This window comes from Podarcis muralis, chromosome 1 (assembly GCF_964188315.1).
Source record: "Podarcis muralis chromosome 1, rPodMur119.hap1.1, whole genome shotgun sequence".
Lineage (NCBI taxonomy): Eukaryota > Metazoa > Chordata > Lepidosauria > Squamata > Lacertidae > Podarcis > Podarcis muralis.
The window spans coordinates 124411256-124425164 of NC_135655.1; the positions used below are offsets into that span (position 1 = coordinate 124411256).

A 13909-nucleotide genomic window follows, 5' to 3' on the forward strand; every position below is an offset into this window, starting at 1 on the left:
CAAGGCTCCCACCAGTCCCGGCGGGGAGGGGCTCCTGGGGGCCGAGGCTGGTGAGAGGAGGCCGGAGGGGGGCGGGGCGGGCAGCCAAGCAACACAGTTGGAGCCTCCCTCCTCCCTGGCCAGCAGGGAGGGAGGGAGAGGAGCTGCTTCCTTTGAAACCTGAGAAATTTAAGGGACATCATCAATAAGGGACAGCAGCGGGACACGGCGCTGGGATAAGGGACTGTCCCTCCAAATAAGGGATGCTTGACAGCTATGCAAATATACCATTCTAGCTGCCACAGTCACATATAAAAAGAGACTGAGGGCCTTTTTCAGGATTTCAGCGCTTGTTATCCCTAACAGAAAGGCCTCAGGTCTTTGGGGAAATGTGATCTTAAGGATCTTTTAAAATTCTGTATGAATCATCTCCCAGAATTCTATAGCATATTTACACAACCACCACATATGGATCAGGGTTCCTTCTACCTCATGGCACTTCCAACATAGATTGGACCCCTTTCTGTACATTTTCACCAGTTTGCTGGGTGTCAAGTATCACCTTTTGTAAATTTTCCTTAATAACGTGGCAGGAAAAGAAGTTTGGTTTCCCCCCATAGTTTTTCCCCACCCTGACATTTCCATATCAATATCTATAGCCCATTTAATCATTGTCGCTGTTATGTTCTGAGTTGAATAAGATCCAAAATGCAGCAGTCTGATTGGTCCAAGAACAATAGGATCCAAAATGAAGCAGTCTGATTGGTCCTAGAACAATAGGATTCAGAATGCAGCAGTCTGATTGGTCCTAGAACAATGCAGCAGTCTGATTGGTCCACAGGAGCCACCCAATCCAGCTCCAGGTGGAAGTGAATCCACAACCTGATTGGCCCACAGGAGAATCCCAGAATTAGCCAATCACATGCAGCCCATTGTGTAATGTATATAAAGCAGACACTTTATGGGGGAACTTCCACTCCTCACCACCATGAGCTGAATAAAGAGCATGAAATCCACTCTCAACTCCAAGCATATTTCAGTCGCCTTTACCAAGGATTATTTTCCCACCCTACCTGGTCAAGGCAGTGCTTCCCTTCCGCTTTCAGTTCAGAAAATGTTTGCCTGTTGTAGAACATTCATCAATGCAAAGCATGGATCAGAACGGGAAATATTGCAACTTAAAAAACCAACAACACGCTTTTAGTTAATGCTGAGTTTTCTCAGTTTGCGCACGAGCTTGTGGCGAGGGCTTTCATGCCTGCTAATCCATTTTGCTCCCTGCGCCACTGCCCGCAATTCATCTGTCTCTAGTTATCTCTAACCCAGTAATATTCCTTCCCCTGACTTTACTGATCTCTCCGTTTTAGGCATTGACTCTCTAGTTGTGATGGCAATATAGGTAGGTAAAGGTAAAGGTACCTCAGTGCCTGCGTTCTCTCGGTGCCTGCCTGCCTCCAAGGGTGGATCCTTTTCTCGCTCCCCCCTGCTCGCTCGTGTGCCGTCCGCCAGCAGGGTCCTGGCAGAGGGGATGGCCCCAGAGCACAGTTCTAACCATGAAGACCTACCTGTCGGTCGTGGCTACCTGGTTGATCTTGCCAGCAGCATATGCTTGTCTCAAAGATTAAGCCATGCATGCCTAAGTACATATGGGCGTTACATCGACTTACTTCCAGGATGAGAGGAAGGATAGCTTTCTGACTATCCGTCCCTGGGAGTAACAGGCGACAGCAATTGCCTTCATATCCTGCTTAGGGGCTTTCCAAAGGCATCGGGTTGGCCTCTGCTGGAATAATAATAATAATAATAATAATAATAATAGTAATAATAGTAATAATAATTTATTATTTATACCCCGCCCATCTGGCTGAGTGTCCCCAGCCACTCTGGGCAGCTTCCAATCGAGTGTTAAAAACAATACAGTATTAAATACAGTGGTACCTCGGGTTACATACGCTTCAGGTTACAGACTCCGCTAACCCAGAAATAGTACCTCGGGTTAAGAACTTTGCTTCAGGATGAGAACAGAAATTGCACGGCAGCGGCAGGCCCCATTAGCTAAAGTGGTACTTCAGGTTAAGAACAGTTTCAGGTTAAGAACGGACCTCTGGAACGAATTAAGTACGTAACCAGAGGTACCACTGTATTAAAAACTTCCCTGAACAGGGCTGCCTTCAGATGTCTTTTAAAGATAAGATAGCTGCTTATTTCCTTCACATCTAAAGGGAGGGCGTTCCACAGGGTGGGCGCCACTACCGAGAAGGCCCTCTGCCTGGTTCCCTGTAACCTCACTTCTAGCAATGAGGGAACTGCCAGAAGGCCCTCGGCTCTGGATCTCAGTGTCCAGGCTGAACAATGCGGGTGGAGACGCTCCTTCAGGTATACAGGAAACAGAATGCAGGGCTTTATGAGTCTTTGGCCTGACCCAGCAAAGCACTTCTTACATTCCTTAGTGACATCACAGAATCACATACAAGGTTCTGAAAGCATCACAAACAGCGCCTCATACTTTGTTTAAGCTACCTGTAAAGCTAATTCAAATATTACATAGAGCAAATTCTAATTGATCGGGGGGGGGGGGGGAATCATTGGAGAGACTGTGAGTTAATGACACTATATTTTTATACAATCATTTCAGCATCAATGTGTTACTCTAATGGGACAAACTTAAAAATAATATAGATTCTTTTCTCCTTAACAATTAGTTGCTGGGTTTGTTTGTTTTTTTAAAAAACTGTAAGGTCTTTTATGCTTCTTTTAGGTCAAGCTTTCCCAAACTTGAGTCTCCTGCTGTTTTTGCACTACAACTCCCATCATCGTTACCTAATAATACTACTAATAATTTTTATTTATACCCCGCCCTCCCCAGTCAAGGCTGGGCTCAGGGCACCTAACAAGCAATAATAAAAACAATTTGAATGAATACAACTTAAAAACAAGATTACAATACAACAATTAAAATATTGAAACATTAAAATATTAAAATGCAGCCTCATCACAGGAGGAGAAAGGAAAAAGAAAAAAGAAAGAGAGGGAGGGAGGGAATCAAATTTCCTCCAAGCCAAAGGCCAGGCGGAACAACTCTGTCTTACAGGCCCTGCGGAAAGAAATCAGATCCTGCAGGGCCCTGGTCTCATGAGGCAGAGCGTTCCACCAGGTCGGAGCCAGAGTTGAAAAGGCCCTGGCTCTGGTTGAAGCTAATCTAACTTCCTTAGGGCCCGGGACCTCTAGGGTGTTGCTATTTATGGACCTTGAGGCTCTCCGTGGGGCATACCAGGAGAGGCGGTCCCGTAGGTACGAGGGTCCTAGGCTGTGAAGGGCTTTAAAGGTCAAAACCAGCACCTTAAATCTGACCCTGTACTCCACCGGGAGCCAGTGGAGCAGGAAAAGCACTGGGTGAATATGCTCCCATGGCAGAGACCCCGTGAGGAGCCTCGCTGCAGCATTCTGCACCCGCTGGAGTTTCTGGGACAGCTTCAAGGGCAGCCCCACGTAGAGCGAATTACAGTAGTCAAGCCTGGAGGTGACTGTCGCATGGATCACTGTGGCGAAGAGCGTTTCTTATCACCTGCTACCTAATGTTTTTTAAATCAGGTGTGGGGAACCTCTGGCCCTCCAGATATTGCTGAACCATCATTCCTGGCCACTGGCCATGCTTGCTGGGGCTGATGGGAGTTGTTCAACAACATCTGGAGAGTCAAAGGTCCCCCACACTGGTTTTAAATGAAGATTCCAGAGATTCTGCATGCAAATCAGTTCTTTTCCACTTTATTATATTCCCTCTCCAGTAGGTGCGGTAGCTTTCAGATAATGAGAATGATAAAAGCAAGATAGCAGCAGAAAAAGCACCCCGCCTTCCACCCCGAATTGGTAGGCATTTTGGGAAAGCAGTCTCTAGGTCATTTGTTTTGCCTCCTCCAACAGCTTACTAGAACACCACTCATATGAATGAGTTGTCTGATGCTGGCAGGCACCTATCGATGGCAATATATATTTGTGGCTTATGGGAAGAGTCAGAGCATCCATTTATCATGGCTGATGTTGATGTAACACCTACAGTGATTCTTCCACGAGTGCCTAAGCTGCCAGCTTATGGCCAGCATTAGAAAGGAGCAGGTGATTGTAGGAGGAGGAACGAGAAGTCACAGAACATGTTTTGCCAATGAGACAGTGTAGTCTGATGTGGAGTTAATATATGCATAACCCTCCATATAGTTCAGAGTTTAAATCCTTCCACATTCATACAGGCTATACCAAAATTGCAATACGACTGTGCACTTCATTGCTGAAATAAAGGTAAAGGGACCCCTGACCATTAGGTCCAGTCGTGGCCGACTCTGGGGTCGTGGCGCTCATCTTGCTTTATTGGCCAAGGGAGCCAGCGTACAGCTTCCGTGTCATGTGGCCAGCATGACTAAGCCGCTTCTGGCGAACCAGAGCAGCGCACGGAAATGCCGTTTACGAACTGCTAGGTGGGCAGGAGCATTGCTGAAATAGTGAGGAGCTAAAAAACAGATGCCTTCACAAGGGTGAGATAATATTCACTTACAAGCGTATAAGGATCCAGCTTCTACAGATCTCTCCACAATCATATTGAGCTCATCGAACCAAGCCTATAGTAGCCCTTTCTTCTTACCCTTTAATGTACTTCACCTTAAGAGATGGGGGGGGGGGAAGGGCAGTGAAGGAAGAGAGCTCATCACAAAGCTTAACTTGCTGTATAACCACAAGTTATTAAGCATCTTTTCTTTCACACTGAAATGCTACAGATGAGATAGGCCAGGCATGTCCAAAGTCTGTTTCAGGGGCTGGTCAGTTTAATCTGGCCCCTGTGGCAGTTTATTTCCTGGGGTAAAATCCCCCCAAAAACCTCAATCCCCCCAAAAACCCTCAACAACTTCAATCCTAAAGAAAGCTCAACAACTTTGGGGTAAAATCAACAGCTTTGGTTGGCCCACACAGTCCTTTACTTCATCAAATCTGGCCCTCTTTCTACAAAGTTTGGAAACCACTGAGACAGGCTGTAAATTAGTTCTACAGTGATACCTAAGATTACATACGCTTCAGGTTACATACTCCGCTAACCCAGAAATAGTGCTTCAGGTTAAGAACTTTGCTTCAGGATGAGAACAGAAATCGTGCTCCTGTGGCGCAGCGGCAGCAGGAGGCCCCACTAGCTAAAGTGGTGCTTCAGGTTAAGAACAGTTTCAGGTTAAGAACGGACCTCTGGAACGAATTAAGTACTTAATCCGAGGTACCACTGTAGTGTTCCTGAAAAACAAAGATTTTTGACTGTATCCATTATGTAACTTCTACTTTCGGTGACACATAAAACAGGAAGTTTGGAACTCACTCCTCTTCTGTCCTTATTGTGCCCCCCCCCCGAAGAAAAAACCATTTGAACAGATCATTGAGAGGGGGAAACAGGACATTCAGTTATGAACTGCCAGACGATGCATCACTTTCTTTCAAATTTACACCAATATTTCTCAGCATAACCACTTAGCATGCTTCATATTGAAAGACTTTGATAACGCTTTCAACGGCGGGCAAAGAACACATCTGTGAAGTTTCCAAGTCTGCTGAAAAAGATTTTATTTTTATGCTTTGGAGCGAGACTGTGTTCCGGTAATCGAGAAGTACAAAAGCAGTCCACAAAAGATTGTGGCACACAAATCTTGAGATGTCTTCTGAGATGCCAGAATATTAATAACTGTCTATGAAAGTGTCCAGTCAATTCATTCTAATAGCTTTGGATGCTCAATCCGTGTAATTGTCCAGTCTGGTTTCACACCTTGTGTAAATTCTCTTCGAAATCTTGGGGGGGGGGGGGGGGGAGAGAGAACAGAAATAAGAGACTGTAACACAAGCCAAGCGGTAAAACGTTCCCAAATCCTTTATAAAGCTTTTAGTATTGTAGCAAATCCAATACTGAACTGATGGATATCGTTTGTATCGTTTGGCAATGTAATAATAGGCTCAAACTTGGCTGCTTAATCCCAGTGGGTTGTATTCAATGTAGAAATAAGGCAAATATTCCACCAGCACAAGGTTATCTCCTTGCAAAAGGAAACATTTCCCTACTCTTCTCCCCCTGTGCTCCTGATAATCTGTTTTGGATTCCCCCAACTCTCTGAAGCAGATTTTGGGATTGTGTGGGGTGCAGAGAAAGTCCAGTGGTTCTTCCACTCTCACAATTTTTTATTTAGCTGGATACTTCCCAATGGTACACTAAATGTTGGGACAATAAATCAATCAAATCAATGTTTCTGTATCAATACTTTAAAGGTAAAAGGTAAAGGTACCCCTGCCCGTATGGGCCAGTCTTGCCAGACTCTGGGGTTGTGTGCCCATCTTACTCAAGAGGCCGGGGGCCAGCGCTGTCCGCAGAGACTTCCGGGTCACGTGGCCAGCGTGACATCGCTGCTCTGGCGAGCCAGAGCCGCACACGGAAACGCTGTTTACCTTCCCGCTAATAAGCGGTCCCTATTTATCTACTTGCACCCGGGGGTGCTTTCGAACTGCTAGGTTGGCAGGTGCTGGGACCGAGCAACGGGAGCGCACCCCGCCACAGGGATTCGAACCGCCGACCTTTCGATCGGCAAGTCCTAGGCGCTGAGGCTTTTACCCACAGCGCCACCCGCGTCCCTATCAATACTTTAGGAGACCTGTTAAAACATTCTCTCTTTTGCAGGAGAAGTTTAATGCACCTATTCCTGGCCTCGACTTTTATTTGCCATTTATTCACATTTATGTATATTATTCACAATTAAAGTGCATAAATTCGATTATCTTCTTCATCCCCCACACCCACCTTACTGTTGCTCACATTTCAGGAGAGAAAATAGTCAACTAAGTGGCTTTCTCACAATGGCATGGTTGTTTTTTTTCAGGAAAGTAAACCCTGAACTAAAATGCACTGATTTGATGGGAGTTTCTTTATACACAGAGCGCAATGCCGCCGCCACGTAGAAAACCAAGGATGGCTTACTCATAATTTGCTGTTAAAAGACGCTTCGTTTCCTGTGAAGTTTCATCTCCAAACACGACCTGGAATATTTTGGTTCCATCTGGAGTCTCATCAGGGAGGTCAGCACTCGTCAGATACCAGAAACGCATCAGGATGCTAACAAACTTTCTTCCTGTTTTCAAGATAAAAGGGGTATTAGAAGAGGAAATACTATTCTACAGCTTCAGACACGTGGATTGGTACAAAAAGGATGGAGCAGACAGATGCTCCATTTAAGAACAAACACACACATACAGCCTAATTTGAAAGGCTAGTGGGTGGCGCTGTGGGTTAAACCACTGAGCCTAGGACTTGCTGATCAGAAGGTCGGCGGTTTGAATCCCCACGACGGGGGGAGCTCCCATTGCTCGGTCCCTGCTCCTGCCAACCTAGCAGTTCAAAAGCACATCAAAGTGCAAGTAGATAAATAGGTACCGCTCCGGTGGAAAGGTAAACGGCATTTCCATACGCTGCTCTGGTTCGCCAGAAGCGGCTTAGTCATGCTGGCCACATGACCCGGAAGCTGTACGCCAGCTCCCTCAGCAATAAAGCGAGATGAGCGCCGCAACCCCAGAGTCGGTCACGACTGGACCTAATGGTCAGGGGTCCCTTTACCTTTACCCATACTACAGCTTTCAAGGAGGTGAGGAAGGTGGTGGGATAAGCGACAGATTGTTGATGGAGAAAGGATGGTACTTCCACTCAGCCATTCAAAGGTTCTTGGCTGCATCTCTGAACACAAAAAGCTACTGAATTCCTCCATCAAGTTTAGTGGCTCTTCAGTAACGACCCATTTTCCGAGTCCCTCGGCTTGATTATGAGTAGACCTCTAATTACAAGCAAGCTGCTCTCTCGGGCATCTCATTGCCTCCCTGACAGGGCTACCGATTCTCATATATCCTCCAATCTGGCCCTCTTCTTCCTTCTCACCCCCCCACAACATGGAACCTGCTCTTACCATCTGGGATAACCCCTATATCTCTAAATGCTGCCATGCAAAGAGAGTCACGACAGAATCTTATGTATGCTTAAAGTTCTAAGCATGGGAGCTCATTGATCAAATCTGAATTGGACCAAACACTGGAATTACTGCTGTTCATTCATTACACGCATGTTTTGCCCATCCTCCAATGAGTTCAAACAATTATGTTGCACTCAGGGAGGGCAACTGGTTCAAGCTCACCCCTGTGAGCTTCCCAATTGAGCAGAAATTTGAACCTGGGTTTCCCCAGCCCTAGTTCGCACTCTAACCCAAGGCTGGGGACCCTTTCCTAGGCAGCAGGCCAGATGCTCATCTCACCATCCCTGCCACTACAAATTTGACAGGTTGCCCACCTGTCAATCACCTGACACCACTATGCCATCAGGTGATGCTGCCCTTTGAAGGCCCAATTGTCAGGACTGCAAAGGAGAGAGAAACAAACAGAGGTCTGAAGAGCAGCATGGGACTGTTCGCAAAAGGGCTTTCAAAAACCTCCATGTTGATCTTTGAACCAATGATTCAAAGCTAATGGGTAGTAGGAGCGTACCTTGTTCCAGCAAAAGGTTAACCAGGAGCTCACCTTAAGCTCCTCATTGCTCCTCTACAGCTCTGCACTTCCATGCTTTATAATGTATAACAACATGTGTAGGGCAGACGGGCATGGCTAGCTCAAAATGGCTTTGCTGTCCAAAGTTCTCCACCCCTCCTATATAGGGTGCGGCAAGGATACACCAAGAGATGAACAATGTACAGGACTCTTGTGGCATAGAGCCAGTGTGGTGTGGTGGTTAAGAGTGGTAGACTCATAATCTGGTGAACCGGGTTCGCTTCCTTGCTCCTCCACATGCAGCTGCTGGGTGACCTTGGGCTAATCACACTTCTCTGAAGTCTCTCAGCCCCACTCACTTCACAGAGTGTTTGTTGTGGGGGAGGAAGGGAAAGGAGATTGTTAGCCGCTTTGAGACTCCTTCAGGTAGTGATAAAGCGGGATATCAAATCCAAACTCTTCTTAATATTATTAATGTTAGCATCAGATTGAAGAAAAGTACCGTATTTTTCGCTCTATAAGACGCACCAGACCACAAGACGCAACTAGTTTTTGGAGGAGGAAAACAAGAACAAAAATATTCTGAATCTCAGAAGCCAGAACAGCAAGAGGGATCGCTGCGCAGTGAAAGCAGCAATCCCTCTTGCTGTTCTGGCTTCTGGGATAGCTGCGCAGCCTGCATTCGCTCCATAAGACGCACACACATTTCCCCTTACTTTTTAGGAGGGAAAAAGTGAGTCTTATAGAGCAAAAAAATATGGTACTTTGAACAGTATCACAGAGAACGGATGATAAGTGTTTCCCAAAAGTGGCCAAAGGATTTAAAGTAAAGCATTCTGAACAGGTTGCATACCACTGTCGTCATAGTAAATGCCAACATCTCCTGCTGTTGTGTACATTATTTCATCCACGTCGGCAGCTAGGGCACTTCTGTGGCTTTCGGAGAGTGAAGAAAGCTTCTCCTTCAGCACCTGCAGCATCTGATTGAGAAGGGATCATTGTTAACATAGACGGCAGGATCTCCAAGGATGTGCTCTACAGGGAGCCGAGTTTGGGCACCAGGCGCACTCCTTTTCACAAGGTGCTTAACTGAGAGATTTAGGTCTCACAACTTAGTCCCTACATAAAGGTTACAGTCTCTAACTTGGGAGCCTTTCCCCCCCATGAGTGGCTGGTGGTGGAGATTGCTCACTGATGAGGGGAGAAGTACTCTGCATGTGTTCACAGATGGTCTTCCTAGTAGTACTACATCTTCCAAGAATGAGCCTTCCCACTGAAAGAGCTATGGACCTGTGACTTGGCTCATATGCCTCTTTAAGAGATGGCAGTAGAACTGAGGGAGTTAAATTGGGTGGGTGGGTGGGGGACTGAAGAAAGAATGAAGAGAGGACGAAGTGGCAGTGAGTAGGTTATAAACTGCAGGGCACGGAGGAGGGAGGATACAGCCTGCTTTCTGTTTCCAGAAGCTCAGATGCTAAACCCATTTTTTTGAGGTGTCAGTTGCTATTCCTGCTTAAGTAGATGAAGGTAAACACGACCCAAATAATATATTCTAGCCTTGGTCTACTACGTCAGCTTAAGGAACGATGGATATATCAGTTTTACCATAACAATGGAAATAAACATTTACCTCTTTTGATACAAGCTCCTCCAGTAGATCATATTTACACTGAGAAATTAGCCTTGAAACAAGAGCAAAAGCCTAGAAGACAGGACACACAAACAATTATCAATTTTTTACTCAGAAGTAAATTCACAGTATTCTCTCTGTGTATTAAGTACATATTGTGTCTCACAAATCGATGTGCTCTTGTTGTTCAGCTATATTCCCAAGCAAAGCAACAGCAAACAGGGAGTGGTGGTTATTTTATGCTCAGTTGCCTAGACTGCTTAATGGTGTCCTGTTTGTGCAACTTGAAAACGGACTCAAATGATGGATAGTGCCAGAGAAAAGGAAGAAGGGCTCTCCTACGCAACCAAGAGGTGGTGCAGTAGAAAAAGGATCAATAGAGAAGAATTTCAAGCAACTGGGAAATCAGAGTTAGGGATGCCACCTTTCTTTCTTGGCTGGACTGCTGTACCTTTAACAGTATCCTGAAAACTAAGGAATGGCATAGTCACTGCAGTCTTCATCACTAGACTTTTGGAGTAGTTGTGGTAGGGAGGCAGGGAAAGAGAGGTAGGATCCTGTTGCATCAGACCAAGGATTCATCTAATTCAACATCCATCACTGTTTTTCCTTGGCATCTAATACTCAAAGCAATACAGTCCATGTGCCCAGAGGGGCTATTTAGTCATCACTGGTACCCTCCACTTGTAAGAGACTTACACTTAACAACTTGCCACATGTAACCAGGAATGAGTGGGTTGCTAGGTGGAAGTAGCACAGTTTTCTCATTAGTGGGCTGGACTGTTGCATCCTTCCTCCACCACTTTATTTGATATTTTGGCAAACCACTTTGCTCTTGTTTTTGTACAACTAAGCAGGATATGAAATAAATAAATAACAACACTAGCTTGCTAAAATGCTTGCCACTTGGATTTTCATGCTAGGCAGGGGAGGGGGATAGGTTACCTTTCCTCTGCAGACAGCATAGAAAAACAAGCTATTTCAGTAGTTGCTGGTTTTGAGAGAGGACAAGCCAGTAACCCCTGTGGGCTCGTTTGCAAGGTTACCTTTTTCTTCAAGAAGTCAGAGCTTGGGCAGCTTCACCCATTGAACTTCTGCCTTAGCTCAATCAATAGAGCATGAGACACTTAATCACAGGGTTGTGGGTTCAAGCCCCGCATCGGGCAAAAGATTCCTGCATTTCAGGTGGTTGGACTAGATGACCCTCGTCGTCACTTCCAACTCTAGAGGTTTGTACTTTTATGCTTTGCTGCGTTGAGGAGGCCCAATGGCATGGTAAGAGGACACTGTACCATGTGTAAAAAAAGGTAAAGGACCCATGGACAGTTAAGTCCAGTCAAAGTCGACTATGGGGTTGCAGTGCTCATATTGCTTTTCAGGGCAAAGGAGCCAATGTTTGTCCACAGATTTCTTTCTGGATCACGTGGCCAGGATGACTAAACCACTTCTGGCACAACGGAACACCGTGACGGAAACCAGAGCGCACAGAAATGTCGCTTACCTTCCCGCCACAGTGGTACCTATTTATCTACTTGCACTGGTGTGCTTTCGAACTGCTAGGTTGGCAGAAGCTGGGACAGAGCAACAGCAGCTGACCCCATCGTGTGGATTCGAACTGCTGACCTTCCAATCAGCAAGCCCAAGAGACTCAGTGGTTTAGACCACAGAGCCACCAGTGTCCCTAGTGAACCATGAATGGTATAAATGTAGCATAAACACCAACTAGGAAACACTGGCCTGCGAGTGCTCCAATTGTAGAATAGCCTCTACCAAAGGTGTCATGGACTTTGAAGACGCTCGACCTCAGGACGAAAGGGAGAAATGTGCTAAGAGGAAGGCATGCTTGGCAAACCCTCACCATGATCAACTCTTATCCGGAAACCTATGTCCCCACTGTGGAAGGACGTGCAGATCCAGAATTGGCCTCCGCAGTCACGGACTCACACCGTGTTCATGGAAAAAAACCTTACTCGGCTAAAAGTGATTGCCAAAGAAGAAGAAAGACAAGGTCGCCATAACCCAGGGTCGACTCAAGACATTTTGGCGCCTGAGGCAGATCCCAAAATGATGCCCCCTTCCTGCCAGAAAAGAAGGGGCAAGGGAAGATCTGCATCAGTGACAAGCAAGGCCAGATTTAGGTTTGATGAGGCCCCAAGCTACTGAAGGTAATGGGGCCCTTTATATATCCAGCTGTCCTTTGTCAACAACAAATTGTTGCTGTTTTTTGTGTTGAATATATGCTATATGGTAATTTATGGACTTAACAGGTATCTGTATCTGGTTTTAACCATTTGAACAAAACAAATAGGAGCCTACACAACACTGTTGCTGTATGTAGGTTTTATTTTTTTGTTTTTTATCTTATATTTTGGAAATGTACATCCGGTTTTTTCACTTTAATTATTTTGGAGACCCCCCCAAGAGAGTGGGATGCAGGTGGCGCGGGTGACGCTGTGGGTTAAACCACAGAGCCTAGGACTTGCCGATCAGAAGGTCAGCGGTTCAAATCCCCGCGACGGGGTGAGCTCCCGTTGTTCGGTCCCAGCTCCTGCCCACCTAGCAGTTCGAAAGCACATCAAAGTGCAAGTAGATAAATAGGTACCACTCCGGTGGGAAGGTAAATGGCGTTTCTGTGCGTTGCTCTGGTTTCGCCAGAAGCAGCTTAGTCATGCTGGCCACATGACCCGGAAGCTGTACGCCGGCTCCCTTGGCCAATAAAGCGAGATAAGCGCCACAATTGGACCTAATGGTCAGGGGTCCCTTTACCTTTACTTAAGAGAGTGGGGGCCTGAGCTATAGCTTGTTTAGCTTATACAGTGGTACCTCGGGTTAAGTACTTAATTCGTTCCGGAGGTCCGTTCTTAACCTGAAACTGTTCTTAACCTGAAGACCACTTTAGCTAATGGGGCCTCCTGCTGCTGCCGCGCCACCGGAGCATGATTTCTGTTCTCATCCTGAAGCAAAGTTCTTAACCTGAAGCACGATTTCTGGGAGTCTGTAACCTGAAGCGTATGTAACCTAAGGTACCACTGTACGTAAAATCCGGCCCTGGTAAGGGCCGATGGGGAGGAAGACGTGCTGCCCCGTGGATCCTGACCCCCTGAGGCGGCACTGCTTCCCTCGCCTCCTGCCCAAAGCCCCTCCTCACCTGCTTGGCCCCTTCCGTGAACTCATGGACGCTGAACTCCTGGTCGAAGTAGGCGCGGACGAGGAAGAAGTAGAGGCGGGTGCGGAGCCACATGAGCGGGTTGGGCACCCCGACCACCACCACGCCGGCCTTCCGCCGCCCGCCGGGCTCGGGGCCGCCGCTGCAGGGGCGCGCGGGGGCAACGGGCAAGCGGGGCGGCGCAAGGGCGGCCCTGCGGGGAGAGGGAGGCCGCGGGAACCCGGCCCGGCCGGGCTTGGCCTGGTCCGCCGCCGGGAGCAGGAAGTACCGGCGCGGGTGGGCCGCGGGGACCCGCAGGGCCCACGGGCAGCGGCTGCGGGAGGCGCCCACGGGCAGCGCCATCGCTCCCCGCCTCAGCCCTCCCGTCATCCCGCGGGAGTCCGGGCGGGAAAGGGGTCCGGGCGGAGCGAGAGAGCGCCGGGCGGAAGGTTCCGCCGGGAGGAAGGTTCCGGGCGCCGCTCCTTCAGCGCCTTAGGCCCGAGCCATAGAAGCGTCGGAAGGGACGATCTCACCCCCAAACCCTCGCAAAACAGGGATCTTTTAGCCCAAACTCCTGCTGTTTTCGGACTACAATCCCCGAGCTTGCTCGCTAGGGATGA

The 13909-nt window shown here is 47.5% G+C and overlaps 1 protein-coding gene across 1 annotated transcript; it reads right to left on the reverse strand.

The window, feature by feature from the left end:
- Positions 1-5554: 5554 nt before the first annotated feature.
- On the reverse strand, positions 5555-13711 carry MAIP1 (matrix AAA peptidase interacting protein 1). The gene is made up of 5 exons (XM_028751545.2): positions 13293-13711; positions 10145-10216; positions 9368-9494; positions 6968-7118; positions 5555-5793 (listed from the first exon to the last, which is right to left on the reverse strand). The coding sequence occupies exons 1-5, from the start codon at positions 13677-13679 to the stop codon at positions 5715-5717; spliced, it is 816 nt and encodes a 271-aa protein (XP_028607378.2). The 5' UTR covers positions 13680-13711; the 3' UTR covers positions 5555-5714.
- Positions 13712-13909: the final 198 nt, after the last annotated feature.